The 19287-nt window shown below is 38.8% G+C and overlaps 1 protein-coding gene across 3 annotated transcripts in view; it reads right to left on the bottom strand.

Annotated features, from left to right (window-relative positions):
* BANK1 (B cell scaffold protein with ankyrin repeats 1) overlaps positions 1-19287 on the bottom strand; it is a 318965-nt gene that overhangs the window by 215163 nt on the left and 84515 nt on the right. For all 3 annotated transcript variants that reach the window (XM_047090764.1, XM_047090765.1, XM_047090766.1), the window contains exons 3-4: positions 15862-16016; positions 7221-7359 (exon numbers count right to left, since the gene is read on the bottom strand). In XM_047090764.1, coding sequence (XP_046946720.1) covers positions 7221-7359; positions 15862-16016 — 294 coding nt within the window. The remainder of the gene's footprint in view (positions 1-7220; positions 7360-15861; positions 16017-19287) is intronic.

Raw genomic sequence — 19287 nt, 5'->3', positions numbered from 1 at the left:
TGATATCTACATTTTATAGCTCTTTAATAAAAATACAGGCAATTAATTTAAGGACTCAGAAGAGAAGGAAAGTGAATCCTGCTGTTTGCTATCTAGGCTAACGTAGGGAAGAAACATTTAATACATTTAATGTAGGTCATAGATCACCAAACTAAGTGAGGGTACTGGAGTCAGCTGTGAAGAGGAGAAAAAGGCTTATAGTGGAAGAAGATGGAACTCCTTGCTCATATCAAACATAGATAAACAAGAAAGCAAACTTACAAAGGAGCAATGGTAAAAAAAAGGAATTCTATTCAAATTTCACATCTTGTCATTCAAGAGTCTTTGTCAACCTGCACTGTCTCTTTGATTTAAGTGGCCTGTCCTTCCAGATGAGGGACTGAAGCAATTTATGGAAAATATAAAGTATTTTTGAATAGTCAGAACTACATTCACTAATTCCATAAAAATACATATTTCACAAAATCAACAATTTAAGAGATTTTCTTTCTGTATTTCCATTGCCTAAGAAGCTGTGTTCCTTTATGAACCAATTTTTGCCTTTTATCACATGGTAAACCTTAAATAAACCTACCTAATGTTTCTATGGGAACTGAGATCAATATGGATTTCTTTTGATTAGAACACTATTTAATTTTTTTATTTTTTCATTAAAAAAATTTTTTTTAACATTTATTCATTTTTGAGAGGCAGAGCACAAGCGAGGGAGGGGCAGAGAGAGAGGGAGACAGAATCTGAAGCAGGCTCCAGGCTCTGAGATGTCAGCACAGAGCCCGACGTGGGGCTGGAACCTCTGAACCGTGAGATGGTGACCTGAGCCAGAGTCGGATGCTCAACCGACTGAACCACCCAGGTGCCCCAGAACACTACTCGTAAATAAATATCGGTGGCTTTAAAACTTTGGTCTGCCTAAATATTGGTATATTTAATATATGTTAAAATTGTCCCCCTCAATTATGATACTTAGAAAAATTTCTTATCGTTATTATTTTTCTAAGCAGGTTCAGTGTAATATTTGGCACATCTTAAAGTATTTTTCATGCTCTTTTAATGAATTATGAAGTTATAATTTACGTTAACCAGAATAGTTTCTTAATTAATAAAGACATTCAGTATCTTTGTAGATATTTTTACATTCCTCTCAACTTTTAATTGGTTGTCCCCCTGCTGTGTAAAATATTTTTCTGGCTGACCTGCAGGTACCAGAGGAATACCTCTTCCTTCTGAGTAAACATTAGTTAATATTTCTAGTTTAAAGACGTCGCATGTATTTTTATAACTTCTGGCATAAGCTGAGACTAATTCAAGTTCCTGAGTAACTTCAAATTCCTTTAGCACAAAACAGTTCCTGTCAGTGACAAACCTGTGGATACCATTAGAAAGGTGTGTCTTTTAGAAAATGAAGTAATTAGAAGTGTATGAAGTTATTAAGCTGAAAGGAAAAAGAACACAAAATTAGAGGATATTTTCTCAAATAAAAAAATCAGGTTAAGATGTGCAAGTGTGTCTGAAGGGAAAGATGCCATTTAGAAAAAGAGCACTTAAGATTTCTTCACTGGTTAGCATATTTGTACTTTAACATAATTTTCTTTTTTCTGAATTGCTACCAAGTTAGAAAGAAATATACATATAAAAAGAACATTAATAAGGCAAAGGGTTGGGTTGGGTGGTGAAAGATCTGAGAGTTCTGAGCACTGCAGGTAGGTCTCAGAGTATGTGACATGCCTTAGTGTTCAGAGTATTATTTCTCTCTCTCTCTCTCTCTCTCTCTCTCTCTCTCTCACACACACACACACACACACACACACCCTTAAAATGACTAAGAGGAAGTATCCAAAGGAAGGATAATCGTTGGTTTTAAGAGGTACCATTCTCTAAAAGAGAATTCTAGTTGCCTATCACAAAATCTATTTATTCTCTTCCTTTTAGAAACAGAATCCTGATTTTTTTTTTCTTGCTGGGCACATTGCTATCCAACTAAAAAGACTAGATTTTCTATTTTTCCTTTCAGCTAGATGTGACTTTGGGATTAACTTCTGAATAATGTGATATAAGCATATGTGTCTTACAGAAAGCTCCTTTATTTAATGAGGTCTTCTTTATCCCAGTGCTGTGTTGATACACTGACTCTCCAAAAAGAAAATTAAAAAACCCTGATTTATGGTTTTTGCCAATTTCTGTGGTGTATATACTTCCACCATGGCTGAGTTCAAGTAACCAAAGTGTGATGGACTGAATTGTGTCCCCCAATCCCTCAATTCATATGTTGAAGCCCTAACTCCCAAGGTATTTAGAAATAAGGCCTTTAATAAGATAATTAAGGTTAAATTGAGGTCATAAGGGTATGGCCCTTATCTGATAGTGCTGGTCTCCTTATAAGAAGAGGAAGAGACACCAGAAGTGCTTGTGCACAGAGGAAAGGCCATATGAGGACAGAGCAAGAAGGTAGCCAACTACAAGCTAAGAAAAGAGGTCTTGCCAGAAACCCAAATTTTTGCCCCTTGAGCTTAGGTTTCCAGCCTCCAGAAATAAATTTCTGTTGTTTAAGCCACCCAGTCTGTGGTAGTTTACCATGGCAGCCAGGGAAGACTAATAGTCAAGATAATGTCACCGAATATGAAGTAGAGAAGAGATGCACAGAATTGGCTTTTGAATCCAATATGAGATGGTGTTAGCACACCACTGCTTTATCAGATTGCTCAAAATTTGAGAGTGACAGTAAGGGCCGTAGAAGTCATCTTACTTCATGATGATTATGGCTATATTCTAGGGACTATGGAATGTTGACTAGAAATAAGTCTGCTCTGGGACAATATTGTCAAGCTGCCATACCAGCCCTCAATACCAGCCAGATTCAGTACATGAAGCTCTGGGTATTACACAAGAGAATATTTATGGAGAACAAACCACATTTTGAGCCACACGACTGATTGAATCATGAACCAGGGGATCAGAAATCAAATCACATGAGTCATTTTTCTACACTGGAAAGAGACTGGAAAGATGGACACCATCTCTGAACTTAATACATCAATAATGGGGAAGGATCCCTGGTGTGTTTCCACTTTACTTTTAGATCCTTCCATCTTAACTTGGTATTCAAAGAAGTACAGGAAAAGAAATTTTAGAGACTTAAATCTGTATAGACTCTTATTAGATGGTGTGGGATACTGATTGAGATCTTTCCTGCCTCTGGAAATCACCAATAGTTCAGGGATTATATATATGAGATGATATAGAATTAGGAGCTCCCTTGAACATGATTCCTCAAGGGTGAGGGGGAAACAAACAGATCTGGTGGCTTTCATATCAAGGGATATAAACAGAGGACTAGGAGAAGAGTATAATATGAAGAATACAATACTTAGAGAGAAAGACGGTTCCCTTAAATTTTCAAATGTTTTATCACACTCTGTCCAGAAGCTGAGGGTGAGTTATTCCAGAAAAGCCACTCCCTATGTTTAAGGGAATTGCTAGAGGAAGAGATTGACACCTTATTCCTCAGTTGGATGTGTGTTTAAGTGTTTGTTGTCTTACATCTTATCTCCCTTATTTCCAAATGTACTATAAGTGAGTATTTGGAATGTAATTAGAGCAGTTATTTTATCAACAAGGAAACTGAGGCACAACTGAGAATTGTCTAAAGTTACCCAGTAAATGGCTCAACACAAAATAAAAACAGCTCCTTGGCCACTGAAGATTCTGGACAAATCACTAGCCTTTAAGAGCATGCTGGACACTTTCTCTTATAATTGGTGTAGGGAAAAAAGAACTCAATTGTACTGTGCTGTTCAGTGCTGTTCAATGGAACTTTCTAAGAGGATGGATATGTTCTAATGAAGCACTTGAACTATGGGTAGTGCAACTGAGGGAATTCATTTTAGATTTCATTTAATTGTAATAAAGTTTATATAACTAGTTGTGGCTAGTGGCTACCATATTGGCCAGCACAGCTACAAAGCATAGTTTCTCCACCTGTGGCCTGTGACCCACTTTATGAATGGTGACTTACCATTTAATTCACGACGTCAATTAATTTGGTTTTGACTAGCAATGAAGTAAACGAAAAGAAATAGAATTTCTATCTCTCTATTTACATTATCCCTATGCTCTTGCATGTTGTTCACTTTTGCAATATAAACCTTAACATATTAATCATAGTTATTTAAAATTCTCTGTCTGATTACTCCAAAATCCATCATCCATGTCACATCTAAGCCTGGCCTAATATTTGCTTTATTTCTTTAGACTATGTTTTTTTCTTACTTTTTGGCATGTCTTGTAATTTCTTCTTGAAACCCAGACATGGTGTGTTGGGTATAAGAACTGAGGAGGTGAGCATGCAGTGAAGACTTTATAAGAACATGGCTGGAAGGTGGGTTATATTTCATGTCTATTATAGCTGTCGATGCCAGAGGCTTCAAAGTCCTCTATTATCCTGGTTGTTGTCTTTCTTCTTGACCTTGTGCTTCCCTAACTACTCCTCCTCAGAAAGATCCTGCATCTTGCAGTACTTCCAACTGGAACCATCTCCATTATACTGAAACCCCTTTGTGGTGGTGGTCAGGTTGGGGGCAGTTGGAAGCATTCTAATCTTGCGATGAAGTCTTGGTCTTTAAGTGGGCTGGTGTCTCTAGGCTGTGACCTTCACAAGTATTTCTGCTGTGGCAGAGTTTTCCTTCCCCACCCTAAGTGAGATAGAAAAGCTACAGGGGGTACAATGGGATAGATGTCCTTCCTCAGTGGGGATAAGACACTGGTAAAGTGGTTTCCCCTAGAGAGTAGGCCTTTGTTATGGAGAATATACTGGAGTGGTTCACCATGATTATTCTCCTTCAGAGCTGTCAGAGCCTCTAGAAGATCTTCCCCAGGTCTTCCTATGTGAACCTGGTGGTGGGGGGGTTCCTGGAAGGGAATCCCACACAATTACGGGTGCTTCTTAAGACTGTAGCCACCAGGAGTTTCATACTCTTGAGCTAGTCCACACTCCACCCCCAGTAATTCATCAAAATTACGATTTAAATGTGCCAACCAGTTTATGGCTCCAGTGACTTTTGCTCCAGCCAAGCAGATCTTGGGTGTCACTCTCTTGATTTACTTTCTCCTTCAGATTTTGGGAAAGTTGTTCCCCCTGCAACCTTAGTTCTCTGACAAGTTCAAGAAAAGTCACTGATTTTCAGTTTGTTTAGCTTTTTCTTACGGTAGGAAAAGGAGTGACAATTTCCAAGTTCTTCATATGTCAGGGCTGAAACCATTACTCTAATGACCACTTTAATTTATTTATTTAAAAAAATTTTTTTTAATGTTCATTTATTATTGAAAGTCAGAGAGTCAGAGCGTGAGCAGGGGAGGGGCAGAGGGAGAGGGAGACACAGAATCCAAAGCAGGCTCCAGGCTCTGAACTGTCAGCACAGAGCCTGACATAGGGCTTGAACTCACAGACCGTGAGGTCACGACCTGAGCTGAAGTCAGACGCTTAACTGACTGAGTCACCCAGGCGCCCATCTAATGACAACTTTTAAAACCTCTGTTTTAAGTATGTATTTCTGAATATGTACTGAGTTATGATGTAAAATGTAGTTCTTGCTAGGGTTAAAAAAATGTTAAGAAACAGTGGCATGAGGCAGAAAAAAAATAAGACTCTGGGCCATTTCTGCTGAGGTATGTCCCATCCATATTTCCATACACATTCATGGAATCATCCTATTTATTGCTACATTTGGTAAAAGAAAGAAAATCCTATTAATTTATAAAACATACTAATTGAAAATAAGAATTGGAGAGGTTAAATAGCGTAACTGGTAAATAGTGTTTTATTTGTTTTTTACTACAAATTTGCTGTTCAACTACATGGACAGTATTATGGCCTGGTATCTTGGAAGATATAGACTATTAGGTTTCTGCTTTTCTGAAAAACATTTGAATTTTGACATAATTTATTCTTTGCACTGCTCTTAGTGCTAGGTAAACTGAATATATAATCTTAATGTGAATAATTTTATATGACACTTTGATTTGCTATTTGGGAAATATTATCTAAGTACTTCTTAATTTGCAATATTGATTTTTCTGTAGCAATTTTAGTCTAACTAGATTTAAACTCAAAAACTAATTAGTTAGAAATTAATGTTAATTAAATCATTTTAAATGTGGCATAAGGAAGTAGGGGGCTTTGGAAGAGAAAGAGAAGAGACAAAGTTCTTTCTCATCTCACTTCTGCATACCTTCATCCATCACAGGAACCAGTGTCTGAAACATTTATAAATGGTTGGTGTATAGGCCTTCCTTTCTATAATTCAACTCTCACCTAGGCTGTGCAAGGAAATCCATAGAGGGGACACATGCTTTGCATAGCACAATAGAAAAGGTTTGTAAGTGCTCTATAAATGGGCTTCATAATAACTACATTCCAAAAGGAAAAAAAAAAGTTCAGGATGTATTTGACACAGTATTTAATTTTAAATATTTTTACTACATTTCCAGATTCATAATAAGATTGTATATACTTTTATACTTTAAAATATTTTACAAAGTTCATATTTATGAAGCTTTATAAGGTAATTTTATTCTCTGACTGTAAAAAGATATCATAAATTCAAAAACAAAGTAGTCCTACATTTGTATCAAAACATTCAGAAATTAATCTATTAAACTTTGATTTCAGTACAATATTGTGGCAGGTGTGGCTACTCCATCTGGAATTTTAAATCTGATACAATTTATCATGCTGCAAGCAAAGGTGGATAATAAAATGGTAAACCTCATAAATTAAATAAGGAAAATATGGAGGATTGTATATAGAAATGGAACCATGATGATAAATGGTGAAAAAGAATGGCAAAAAAAAAAAAAGTAAAAAGTTCATGAACGACAGTCCAAGGGTTCATTAATCCTATTATAATAAAGCAAACAATTTTAGTTCCATATTTAATGGCTGATGTATATTAAAGTGCTCTCTGCTGACATATTTAAAAATATGTGATATTGCTGACGGTCGTTTCACCACATGGTACACAAGCTAATTTCTCATAATTTACACATTCATACTTTTGGGAATCCAGATTAATAATAACAACCTCGGGTATGTGAAAGTTAAACACAGGAAACACCTGCAGAACAATATTAGTTTCTGTAAGGAAGTGAAACCATTTATCATTAATTTATTGAAAGAAACTCAGGATGATGTTCTATATTTATTAATGCATAAAAAAATTTCTTACCTAAAGCTTCCATACACCAGACTGTCTTATTCCAACGGGTTGGCTGTGTTCTAACACATTTGCTATTTGATGTAAATTCAACCTCCACAGTATCACCAATGACTTCATCTCTCAAAATAATAAATATTTCACCAGGATTCTATAAGATAAAACATGTAACCCAATGAGGACCTTGAAAAAGTTTACATTAACCAAAGAACCCACTATATTTAATAACAACAAAGTCTGCACAGGATAATTATGTCTTCTATCATGTCCTATCTTTTCAAACATAGTCAGAAATAAAACATGTAAATGTGATTCTCACCACATTTTAATTTTATCAACTTGGTGTCTATTGAATTCTCAACTTTTTCCCCAACCCCATCTTTTGCAACTGAAAAAAGTGAGGACACAGTTGCTTCCTTTTGGCCTTGACTCTTCCCTGTCCAAGAGGATCCCTATCTCAGAGGTAGGAGCATCACCTACAGACCTCCAGGGAGCCGTCATTTGCTAACCAAAGCTTTTTTTCCCCCCTGAATCCTTTTCCTTTGCCTTTCCAAAACTTAGTATATTCACCTATAAATGACAGGACTGAATAGGTATAGCTGTAAGATCTCTTAACATTTTAAATATGAGTTTTAATGTCCAATGTTTTAAATATCCAATAGTTTTAAATCTTACCTAATAGAGATTCTCTGGTTACTCTTTATGTGTGATGAGTATCTATGAAGGTTACTGAAATGACTGAAGGTTATAAATCTAAAAGTTTCAAGATTTTATTAACGTCGAAAGCTAAATCTATGGATGTAAGTCAAAAGGAGTTATTGAAAACCGTTCTGGGGAAAAAGCCAGAAAAAATAATTAGGGATAAAAAGATTGACATTAATACAGAGAAAAAGAAGGAATAAATATTTGCTGAATATCTATTTTATGCTGGGAATTATGTTAAGCACTTTTAATATAAAGATATTTCCTTTAATCCTAACCAAAACATACATACACACATATACACACTGAAACCAAAATGGAAGGCTATTAGTTTTCTTTTAAGAACAGGGTAGCTAATACAGAGAGTTACATTCTGAAGATTAATCAGAACTATCTAAATCACAATCTGTACTCTCCTTTACACTGTGCTCTTTGACCCTTCAGAATAACTAAAATGAAATATCATTTTTATGTTTATCTCAGGTATCACCTTCCAAATGCTTTCCTCAAAGTCAAACTAAATTTCAGTCCCTCGCAAAATAAACAGAAACCTCATTTATATACTCTTATAAAATTGTGTTTACCCAAAAGTCATTAGCTTCAAAGTTCTCTTATTTAAAAGTTATCTGTATATGCATAAATCACCTGCTGATAAAACTTACAACTTTTAACGCTCTGTACCAAAGACTTTCTACAAATATATTAATGTGGGGCGCCTGGATGGCTCAGCTGGTGAAGTGCCCTACCCTTCATTTCGCTCACTTCAGGATCTTATGGTTTCAGAGTTCGAGCCCCATATCGGGCTCTATGTTGACAGTGTGGAGCTTGGGATTCTCTCTCTCTCTCTGTCTCTGTCTCTCTCTCTCTGTCTCTGTCTCTCTCTCTCTGCCCCTCCCCCCCTCAAAATAAATAAACAAACTTAAAAAAAAGTTGATGCCACAGTATTGGTTCAGCCTACATACTTCCACTGAGGCCATTTTTTCACCGGAGTCCGGTGCTCCCCAATATTTGTCTGCAGGATATTTTAAACTAAATTTCTCCTCATCGATTGCATTGCAAATGGAGAAAAGATGCCACTATTCCACAGGACACACATTCTTGGCCTCACACATCCCGCATGTCAAGAATGCCTCCCGGGGCGCCTGGGCGACGCAGTCGGTTAAGCGTCCGACTTCAGCCAGGTCACGATCTCGCGGTCCGTGAGTTCGAGCCCCGCGTCGGGCTCTGGGCTGATGGCTCAGAGCCTGGAGACTGTTTCCGATTCTGTGTCTCCCTCTCTCTCTGCCCCTCGCCCGTTCATGCTCTGTCTCTCTCTGTCCCAAAAATAAATAAACGTTGAAAAAAAAAATTAAAAAAAAAAAAAAAAAAGAATGCCTCCCTGTATTCTTCCCATGCCACACCAAAGCACTGCCTCATGTGACCCCCGAGGTCAGGAATGTGAGCTCCTCCTGTTCTTTTCATCTACCACCTCCTCTTCACGGGGCCTCCTGTCTAGCTCAGTTTTTTAGTTCCTCTGTCGCTCACACCTGTCACCAAACCTTTCATGACTTCCTATTTATTTTGGCCCCGATCCCCATGATCCTCTGCATCAAAGTTCTTCAGAGCTCCCTCTCGAGTTTCCACTGTGGCTTATTCAACTTTGGCCTCTCCCCTTCCAAAGTTAGTTTGCCTCAGCATCTTCTCCCAGTGTATTATTCTCATTCTCATTCTAATGAGTGCTCACACCCATTCTCATTCATGAGTGCTCACACAGGCTGCTTCTTAATGCATCAGATTCCCTCCTTAATAGAGGGCAGGACTCCACCTTTCAACCTTTTCCAGAGAAAAGTTCTAAAGGAAAGACAAGCATACTGACCACCCCAAATGAGGGACTCACATCTTCATTTGTACCCAAGGCCAGCTTCACAGGTGTATGACCTGGACTGTTGCACTGGCCGTGCACTTAGAAGGCCCTGCACTTGCTTTAATGTTCTGCTGTCACTGCCTTAAAGCGCTTACTAATTTGAACAAGGGCCCCTACACTTTCATTTTGCACCAGGCCTGTTTGTACCAAAGGTTGGCGTGCCATTTCGTTCCTACTCTCCCTCCATCTCCCCACTTCTCCTCTCCTCTCCCACAAGGCCTGACTCGGGGTTTCACAAGCTCCATAAACCCTCCCTACAACTGCAGCCCACAGCAACTTCTAAGGGAATCATGGAGCGTTTCACATTCACACTCCTCATTCGACCTTCTCGAAGTCACGCCCCCTGCTCTTCATTAGTTCTTCCTGTCTGTGTGTTGGCTTCCCTGCTAGAGTTTCAATATCCTGAAGGTATTTTTATTTTTTCATATCATTGTGGCATCTTGCAAAAGTTATGTACATAAGAGACAATCTGTACATATTTTTAAAATGAAGATGGAATAAGTCTGTTAAAATGTGACATTTTAAAATTGAACACACCCAGCTCCGTTCCTTACATCCCTCAGGACTCCCAGTTTCAGCTGTTTGCTGCCTGTCCACGGAGAAAGTGGCCTGCTCTAGGAGGGAAGGCCTGCATTGTCCAGCCTTGTCCTTAACTATTATGAACATCTTAACTAAAAATCTAATTATGTGGGTACACTTAATTCAACGGAGAAAATACTCAAAGGATCGTAAATTTGGCTTTATCAGTTATAAAGCTGCTGTTTTGCTTTCAATCTTTCTGACTCATCTGTTTATCCCCTGTTTGGCGCTGAACATTCAGGGACAGAGAGAATTATGATAATGATCCCTTCCAAAGCCTAAAGTTTTGTGGCATTGGTCACAAAACCTTGAGACCTAAACAAAGGGGCTAAAACTTGGTCTATAACAGAACACATAAAGGGTGAAGTTTCCGGGTCTCCTAGGGTTGGTGTCTTTAGGCTTATATGATATATCACGCACAGGCAACAAAGGATTTTTACCCTAGTGGATCATCATATCAGCTTACCATGACTTTTTTACACAGACCAGTGGTTCTTTTCATATGTTCACGACTACTTTCATAGGCACCAGTTTAATGAGCATAGTTGCATGTGTTTTATTAAGCCAGGACTGTGCAGGCTCCTGTAGCTGACCTCTACCTGACCCATGACAGCACAGCCAGGATTAGGTTATGGCAATGGTTCCAAATTTGGCTGTTAATTCTCACCTTCAGCATCACCTGGGCAGCTTTTAAAACTGTCAGTGTCCAGGCCATAAACCAGACCATTTATATCCAAATCTCTGGGGGTAGGATTTAGGCACGGTTTTTTTTTTTTTTTAAACCTCCCCCAGTAACCGCCGTCCGCAGCTTAGTTTGAGAGCCACTTGGTTAAAGGTAAAGACCTCTTTCGGTCACTGTAAAACCTTACCACCAAAAGGGGTGGCACCTTACAACATAAACCTTTCGGCATTGATACACACAATAGTCTTTTGCAACTTTTCCTGTACTTTTCAGTGAAGTCACAGGATCAGACTTTAAGTTAAGGTTGATTACCAAGAACTAGTGTGTGATTTGGTATGAGAAATTAAGTGGGAAGTGCCATTAGCTTGTGTATATTATTTTAAACCCTATCTTGGGCCAAGGAATGAATGCATAGGAGGTCATCTCTGAGATCCTTGTGGCTTTCCCATGGGCCCCTCAGAATCACACCTCTCCATATAGTCTAAGGATTTCTCTAGATTCATTGGCTACATAATCAGGTCTGCACTGTGGGTTTGGAGACTCACATTACAGTGGTAGCTACAGAGCTATGTCAAGGAACAGGTCAAATAAAATGAAGGTCTTTTTGAGGGAATGTGCCACGTTCTAGGATTTGGATACAAAGACACTTCAATGAAATTAATATAGGTCCAAATGTTGATTTAAAGCCACTTAAAAGGCCTTTCAATGTTATACTATAACTTGAAGAATTATATTTGCTCCTGAGATCAACAAGTGACTGGACTGGTTTTAAAACAATTTCAGTCTTATCATTAGAAAAGCAGCAGTGGGAGAATAACATAAAAATTAAGAAATATCAGCTAATTACACTCAAGGAAGTAAGAGATTCTGGGGGGAGAAAAGCTGAGATTGCAGTAGACAAATTCTACCAAAAGGAAGGGAAAACAGATTGAAGGCCTGTCTATGCAGATAAAACAAGATAAAGAAGATAAGCTCATTCCGAACCGCTTTTTAGGATAGAGCTCGTGAAGGGGAAATAACGAAGCCATTGCTGAACCTATGACTGAGGCTTGCGGAGGTAACTGAAGAGGCAGGAGGCATCAGAGGGCAAGTGACAGTACTTTCCAAGAGGGCCCACCGAGGAAAACATTTAGAGGCTCCCTCTTAAGGCTTCAGGTAAAATCCATAAAAAGAGGGACAAGAGTCACTGCTTACGGATTGTGCAGCTCTAACGAGTGATTACAGAACAACTGAGCAGATTGCAGAAAAGCCTCTGAAGGGGAGCACTAATTCTTGATGCCATTATTAGGTGATGTGAAGGCAGTTTATTACTGTAAGGGCCATAAATGTATCTCCTGTCCTTGGAGACAGGATTTAACGTTGGCACTATTGACGGTTTGGGACCAGAGAAGTCATTGTTGTGGGGACCACCCCTAGATGCCAGTAGCAATCCCCCCAGGATGACAACCAAAATTGTCTGCAGGCTTTGTCAAATCCCTTCTGGGGGCAAGGGGAGCAAAATCATTCCCAGATGAGAACCACCGCTCTGAGGTAGTTTGTCTGAGGAATTAATGAAATTTGGACTTTGTAGTAATACACAGCATAGGGCGGAGAAGCTAACAAATAATAGGCCAGGTCCAGTTCTAGTTTATATGTTATTCCAGTGGAAGAATGCCTCCCAGGTGGATTTCTCACTGGGGACATAAAGTTAGATAAGACTCTTTTATACAATGAATGTGTCTGACAGGCTTAGAACTTGGACATCGTATCTCTCACGATCAATTACTCCACAAGATAAAATCAAGAGGAATATGCTAGAAAAACAAATGCGCTGGCTCATAACAAAATAAATAAATAAATAAATAAATAAATAAATAAACTAAAATATAGCACAGAATGCTAATCCTAGAAAGGCTAAAAGAAGAAGCCAAATTAAATAGATTCGCACCTTTAAGACCTACCAAGGTATTTCTCAAAGAGACAGGGAATAACTTACATAAACAGAACACTGGAGGCCTATCTTCACTACCACATGAAAAACAATGTGAAGAAAATGTATTTTCTGCTGTTTTTAGAGTGGCACAAGATTTTCAAGGCTTAGGAAATCTAAAATCCATAGAAAGGAACAATGCTTGGAATGACGAATAGGCAGAGGGATCAACACTCCCATTCTGCTGGGGTCAAAAGTAGCAGCAAAATTACCTACTGCCTCAGTTGAACAATCTACTAAAGCTGATTCTCCAGCACAGGTGAGGGAACAGGGAGGGAACCTCTACGAGGCAAGTCCACTGACCCAATTAATTTTACAGCAAGAAGCAGCAGCAGGAGGGACCTTACCCCCTACCCCCACCCCCCGCTTAGTCAAAGAGAATGAAGATTATGCCACTACATAGAATTACTCAACTCAGCGCTGGCATACTGGAAACACAAAACCAGAGGGCACTTTGTAGATTTCAAAGGTGCTGGGTGTGAAAGAGGCATGTTTCCAAAAAGACCTGGTGACTGGCAATTTAGCACTGTAAATTTCTAGCTTTTGTAATGTTTATTTTATTTCTGAGAGGGAGAGAGCGTACAAGTGGGGAGGGGCAGAGAGAGAGCGTGATAGAGGATCCAAAGCAGGTTGTGCGTTGACAGCAGTGGGCCCAATGTGGGGCTCGAACTCACGATCTGGGAAATCATGACCTGAGCCAACCGAAGTCCGATGCTCAATCAAGTGAGCCACGCAGGCACCCCCTAACTTTTGTAAGATGGTGGCAAAGTCTCAAGTATCACTTACTGGGAGGAGGCCATATATTCAGTTGTCTCCACTCACCCACCGACTGGAAGATGTCTCAGAAATGAGTAAGTTCACAGGTTGTGCTTTCAGACAACCAGCATTGACTGAAAGTTACCCTGGCAAATCTGAAACATGATTTTCACTCATTTGGATACAAATGATCTTTCCTTTGGTACTTGGCCATTGTTACATGGACTCAGATTGTACTAAGATCTAGGTTCCGAGAGCACAAGATTTTGGCTGGGAAAACTGTTTTTTGTCTGGGAATTAGTTTATTTTTAATTCTTTAGTGTGTGGGGCTGGTGCTAAAGTAATCTCGTATGACCTTTCAATTCTTAAGATTCCTTAAAATGTGGGGTACCTAAGTGAGCTTTGAAATAATTTAACTTCAGAAGGTCTGAAAGAATTGTATCCATGTCAATAAAAGACAGCTCATGATCCTGCTTTTGAAAGTACCCTGATTCTACCCAACCATCTACCTGAGCTATTGCAGCCTGGAGGGCAGTGGGGTTTAATTTTTAGATTTCAATTTCTCTGCAAATTTAATAATGGGGACGGTTTCATATTATTCAAAATTTACTTGGGGCACCTGGGTGTCGGTTAAGTGTCTGACCTCAACTCAGATCATGATCTCGCGGTTTGGGAGTTGGAGCCCTGCATTAGGCCCTGTGCTGACAGCTCAGAGCCTGAAGCCTGTTTCAGATTCTGTGTCTCCCTCTCTCTGCTCCTCCCCCCCTCACACTCTGTCTTTCTCTCTCTCAAAAATAAACAAACATTAAAAAAATTAAAACAAATTTACTGTTGTATTTTTCAAAGCAGCTATTAAGACACACTGCACAATTCTCAGTGAGCAATGTTTAGTTCCAGAGGGTTTTTTTTTCTTTTTTGTGTTGATTTTACCTCCTTGAGAATAATTCTCATTTCTGTTTATTACAGTTTTTTATATTTATTTCTGTCTCTTCCACTGTTTCTGACTCACTCGGAGCCACAGGTTCTGTGGTTCCTCCCTCAAGTTCCTGAGTCCTTTAAGCGAGTTGTAATTTTTCTTTGCCTGGCTACATGTGTTGGTTCCCTCAAACTTGAACGATTCAGTTCCTGGAGTGTCTAAGGTAGTGTCAAAGAAGTTGTTGTTTCTCTGGAATGAACAGCATAATCGCTTAAAACAATGATTCTTCTGCTTAAGTAACGGGTCTAGGGGTGAAGGGATTAAACTTTGCCCAACTGCACAGAAAATTCAGCTGCCCCCAAGACTGCTAATACCAGCAAGATTGGGGGTTCTCTTCCTAAAGACACTCCTAGCAGACAGACAATCGCAACCCCTGTCATTGAGTGGCATACATCTACTGGCTTCTACCAGAAGGATCCTTTCATGCAACTCCTAAGGCTCAGGAGTGTCTTTGGCTTGTCCCACTGAAGGACAACACAGACACTGAGGGTCACTGTCTGGAGATTATGGGGATACAGATTCAGGCCAAGCTCTACCAGTGTGCTTATTTTAGTAGTCCATTTCAATGAAGACTTAGCAGGAAGACATGTATCATATAGTGACCTTCTCAGAAGTCCACACTACATTCCTTGCTCCATTATACTTCTGTTCCTGAAAGGACCAACTCTTCCAACTCTTATGATATTTCCACTTAATAACGCAGGCCTTTAATATATGTTTAATAATTGACAAACTGGGGATATTAGAAAATAAGTGTTTTCAAATTCTATTCAAGAATATGTTTTCACTTATAGGAATAAAATCCTTGATCTGGTTAAAATGAAATCAAAAATTCTTAAGTAGCTTTATATATATAGCAATTATATATCTTTTTGCAATGTGCCAAATAACATTTGATAAAATGAAGCTTTCATATATTCTCTAATATTTAACTATTCAACAAATATTTACCAAATACCTACTAATGGCCAGAGAGTGTTTTGGATTCTGAGGACACAGCCATGAACAAAGTATCCAACTATCTTAGAGCCCACATGCTGTTATGAAAACAAGAGAGCCACTTAAACAACAACGTTTCTTACTGACCTCACATGGAATTTCAGCAGGAAGCACAATTGCCTGTGGTATGGTATCTCTTGAAGCTTTTGATAATTCTTCAATTTCCTGTCTCTTACTTATTTCCCCAGAATGTTCCACTTTTAGGTCTGTTGGAATATTGACCTCAAGGTAGTCATCAGAACCTGGAGAAAAGTACATGAATGTGAACTACATCACAATTATAATATAGTTAAGGTCATATTATTCCCTCCATTGTCTTAAAGACTAATTGTTAAACAATCAATTGGATTAATATATGGGACAACAGAACTGAGTTGAAAATAACTGAACCAATGTTAATAATTAAAATAACACTTCACAATTTAACTAGTATTATTATAACCTTAGTGACTAATCTAAACCAACTATATATGTTCACCTACTAGTTTCAGGTTCCCCCCGAAAAAAAAATCCAACCACCATGTAATATTTTTTCTTAATATTAAATTAACACACCTGAAAAAGATGGAACTATCTCTTTTCAATGACTGTAAGTAAGGAAATTTATTTTATTTTAAATGAGAACAATTATTTGTACTTCAAAAAGATTTCTAATTTTTTTTTAATATATGAAATTTATTGTCAAATTGGTTTCCATACAACACCCAGTGCTCATCCCAAAAGGTGCCCTCCTCAATACCCATCACCCGCCCTCGCCTCCCTCCCACCCCCCATCAACCCTCAGTTTGTTCTCAGTTTTTAAGAGTCTCTTATGCTTTGGCTCTCTCCCACTCTAACCTCTTTTTTTTTTTTTCTTCCCCTCCCCGATGGGTTTCTGTTAAGCTTCTCAGGATCCACCTAAGAGTAAAAAAGATTTCTAATTTTAAGAACAAAAAAGCAAAATTGGGAAATGTCACTTTATAAACTAGTATTTCTGCACAACACTGGTTTAAGAGTGAAATATCAGTATTCATCCAAATGTTGATATGTTCTGTGAAAAGTGTGTTCTATACGAAAAAACTGGCTTTCTTTATGGCAGCATTACTAGAACAGTGAAATATGTTAATGTGAGTTTCAATCTTAAGGGGAAAGGATATTTGATTTTTTTGTTTTAACATTTAGTAATTTAGCATTTGGTCTTAGTCATTAAAACATGTTTTTCTATTGAAGAAGAACACGTTGTGTTAAGAGTGAAGGATAATTTTTTTATTACTCAATATTTCAAAGCCCAAACGCCTCTCATTAGAGTACAGACCAATGTGGCTGAAACCGAGTCTCTAACAACTGGATCACATCTGTAAGCTCTTAAGTCAACCCCAAAAGTATTCCTAAATCCACAAAGAAGATAATTGGGGAAAAAAAGAAACTAGCCCCTGATAGCTAGAAACCACCCCAAGACTGTGTAAAAACCTTGGTGTTGGCTGGGAGCTGGCCCAGTGTCCTAGTGAAATCAACAATTTCACAGAAATCAGACATGGCCACTCTGCCTCCATGGTGGGTCAAGTCGGGGGTGAGAGCACTTTGTAGTCAAGTCTGAATCCAAGCGAAAACATGAGCACTGCCCAAATCACAAAGAATGACCAAACATCCCAAATCCTAGCTCCTGTCACTAGCTATCACTTCTTTACCAATTTCAGCCTTCGTCTCTTTTTCTCTTGCCCTCTAGTTAGGGTCACCTACTCCTCTCAGTTTTCCTGGGAACTTTCCTGGTTTGGGCACTGACGTGTTGTATCCTAAGAACCCCTTCAGTCTCAAGCATACTGGTATAGTTGGTCACCTTATTTTGGATAAAGATCACTAATATGCCAAATCATAACATTACAATTGCTTTTTGACAGCAAGCAAACTACAGCAAACCCCTGCTTTCTTGAAACCTCCCTCAAATCACTTAACAACAAGCCTAAATCCTACAGTAAGTCTTTTCTAATAGTCATATTGAGATGGCCCATGGTTCTCCATGGTGTGCCTTCTCTTCATTGCAACTAACAAAAAGTCCAAATAGTTCAAGTGCAGGTGTGTTCCTAGTGGTTTGTGGCTAAAGGACACTGACAGGATAAAAAGGAAGAAGAGTCAAAGGCAGTATAGATGGAAGTGGTTAGAATTTGGTTATTTTACCCCAAAAAAAGTGAAGTTGCCAGTTTCACATAGGTAATTCTGTCAGTGAAACAGAATAACAAAAAGACATGCCCTCTAGAGAGGAACATCCGCATGCCACATCTAAGAAAGAGAGTGGTTTTTCTGGTGTTGTTCTGTCTTATGAAAGTTGCAGAATAAAACCAAAAAAAATCTGGGATTTCCAGATTTTTCTTAGTACTAAGGCTATAAATAGCCTTTATTTCTTTAACAATTTCATAAACGGTTTCATTTTCTTTCTGTCTCTGTCTGTGTCTCTCTCTGTCTCTCTCTCTTTCTCACACACGCGCGTGCACACACACACACACACACACACACTCTCACACACTCACATCCCAGAACAGTGAAAGGTTGTTTTGAACTGGCTCGATCATTTTGTGAATTGATGAAAGAGCGAGGAAACCATTTTATTTAACACACTTTAGAAGAAGGGGGTGTATGGGGCGCCTGGGTGGCGCAGTCGGTTAAGCGTCCGACTTCAGCCAGGTCACGATCTCGCGGTCTGTGAGTTCGAGCCCCGCGTCGGGCTCTGGGCTGACGGCTCGGAGCCTGGAGCCTGTTTCTGATTCTGTGTCTCCCTCTCTCTCTGCCCCTCGCCCGTTCATGCTCTGTCTCTCTCTGTCCCAAAAATAAATAAACGTTGAAAAAAAAAATTTAGAAGAAGGGGGTGTAAATTATTCTAGCACAGCAGCATCTAGATGTTTTCTGCTAATTCCTCTGTGGTATTAGGTTAAGAAGAGCTATTTTATTTACCCTGAGGACATAATCATGACTATACAAAAAGATTTATCTCCATGAACCTTCACAGAATCACTGTTTGTACTGCAGAAAATTGGAAGCAGTTTAAGCAATAAGGGACTAGATAAAAATCTGCACTGTGAAAAAGATACTGTCGCCAATAAAAACTCTATCAGAGTATTTACTGATAAGAAACAGGTCCGTAACATAACTGAAAAAGTTTCAAGTTATGAAATTATCAATTTAGTAGGTTCTTATTTTAGTAAAATAAGTATAGGACTTCTGGTTTCAGGTTCCACATGTAAGGAGCTTTGGAAATCAACACTCCTCCTAACAAAAAGCTGAACTGACTGAAAAATCACCAGTCTTCATTGATGCTTAAGAAAGGGGTGGACTTAGAACAAACTGCTGTCCCCCAAATTGGAGAGACAGTCAGGGAGGTACAGGGAGTCTCAACTTACAGAGTAGACTTAGGACTGCAAACCACCCAGGAACCAGTGCCGGGGTAGGAAAACCACAACTGTAATTGATGCTCAGTGTGGACAAGTCTGAGAGTTAAAAACTGCAAAGGAATCCAGCTGAAGGAGGGCCTCCACATTATTT

This window comes from Lynx rufus, unplaced genomic scaffold, assembly GCF_022079265.1.
Source record: "Lynx rufus isolate CCGP_SWC_20201006 ecotype Redwood Valley unplaced genomic scaffold, mLynRuf1.p SCAF_3, whole genome shotgun sequence".
Classification (NCBI taxonomy): Eukaryota; Metazoa; Chordata; class Mammalia; order Carnivora; family Felidae; genus Lynx; species Lynx rufus.
The sequence above is the reverse complement of the archived record's forward strand: the minus strand, read 5'-3'. Positions and strand labels throughout refer to the sequence as shown.